At 56.8% G+C, this 1,200-nt stretch overlaps 1 protein-coding gene across 1 annotated transcript; it reads left to right on the forward strand.

The window, feature by feature from the left end:
- Positions 1–305: 305 nt before the first annotated feature.
- Positions 306–731, forward strand: LACBIDRAFT_329906 (uncharacterized protein; the record flags this gene model as incomplete). The annotated part of the gene is made up of 2 exons (XM_001884066.1): positions 306–440; positions 486–731. The coding sequence occupies 2 exons, from the start codon at positions 306–308 to the stop codon at positions 729–731; spliced, it is 381 nt and encodes a 126-aa protein (XP_001884101.1).
- Between the last annotated feature and the right edge of the window lie 469 nt (positions 732–1,200).

The raw sequence follows: 1,200 nt of genomic DNA on the forward strand, positions 1-1,200 counted from the left end.
ATATTATTTATGGTGTCCTTACTATATTTAAATAAAAATACGTTTTGCACTCAAGAGAATTGAACCCTCGACATCGTGGACAACAGTAGCACTAAAGCCAACTGAGCCATGCAGGCTTTATTATACAGTAAGATAAAGGTAACTATATACCACACCAGCACACGTGGCGTCATATGTGTGGCTGGAATGTCACCCACTTCGTTCCTTCCTTCCCCACCACCACCATCCACCATCCCTCACCACCGCCACAAACCACGGGCGCCCGCGACATCGACAACGACGACACGTGACAACACTGACAACACATGAGGACACACAACGTCGCCACCGACCACCCACGACCATTGACGAGCGCCCAGGAGGTGAAGACGACGTGGCAGGTGTGCCACGTCATCCAGACGGTGACGACGCATGCCATCGTCACTGTCCAAGCTGATCAGGTGAGTGCACCCACCCCCTTTCTTTCCGTCTCACACCACATCCAGGGGCCACGTCGCTGTCTGCGACGTGGCAACAATTCGACGACACGACACAACAACAACAGGGCACGACCACAACAGAACGACACCACTGGGGACGAGGACGGTGCCACGTCACGACGCAACCACGACCGCCCACCGACAAAGTTGAGTGCCCACCAACATCAACGACCGACCGCCCACAAAGGTGAACGACCCCCCACAAAGACAAGTGCCCATGACACGACAACAACCAAATCCGCCCACCCATGAATGACGCCCACCGCCCCACACGGCCCCACCGCCCACGAATGCCCACCCATGACAACGAATGCCCACGAGCGCCCACGACACGACAATGAATGCCCACGAATGCCCATGCATGACAATGAACGCCTACGCACGACAACGAACGCCCATGAGTGCAATGCGATGACGAACCAAACCACAACCCAGCCCCATGGACGCCAATACAGCACACCACCCACGACCGACGACCCAGAGCGCCCATGGACAGAGGATTCCGCTCGCGTGAACGGAAATGGGCAACGACGAGCCCAGGTGAGCTCCCCCCTCCCTCCATCACTCCACACCACCACCCCCTCCATTATTCCACCATTATTCCACACACCACTCCCTCTATCACTCCCCTCCATCTGTTGCTCCCCCTCCCTCTGTTGCTACCCCTCCCTGGGTTGCTCTCCCTCCCATTTCTCCCCCCCTTCATCACTCCCCCTCCTAT

This window comes from Laccaria bicolor, genomic scaffold (genome assembly GCF_000143565.1).
Source record: "Laccaria bicolor S238N-H82 LACBIscaffold_24 genomic scaffold, whole genome shotgun sequence".
Classification (NCBI taxonomy): Eukaryota; Fungi; Basidiomycota; class Agaricomycetes; order Agaricales; family Hydnangiaceae; genus Laccaria; species Laccaria bicolor.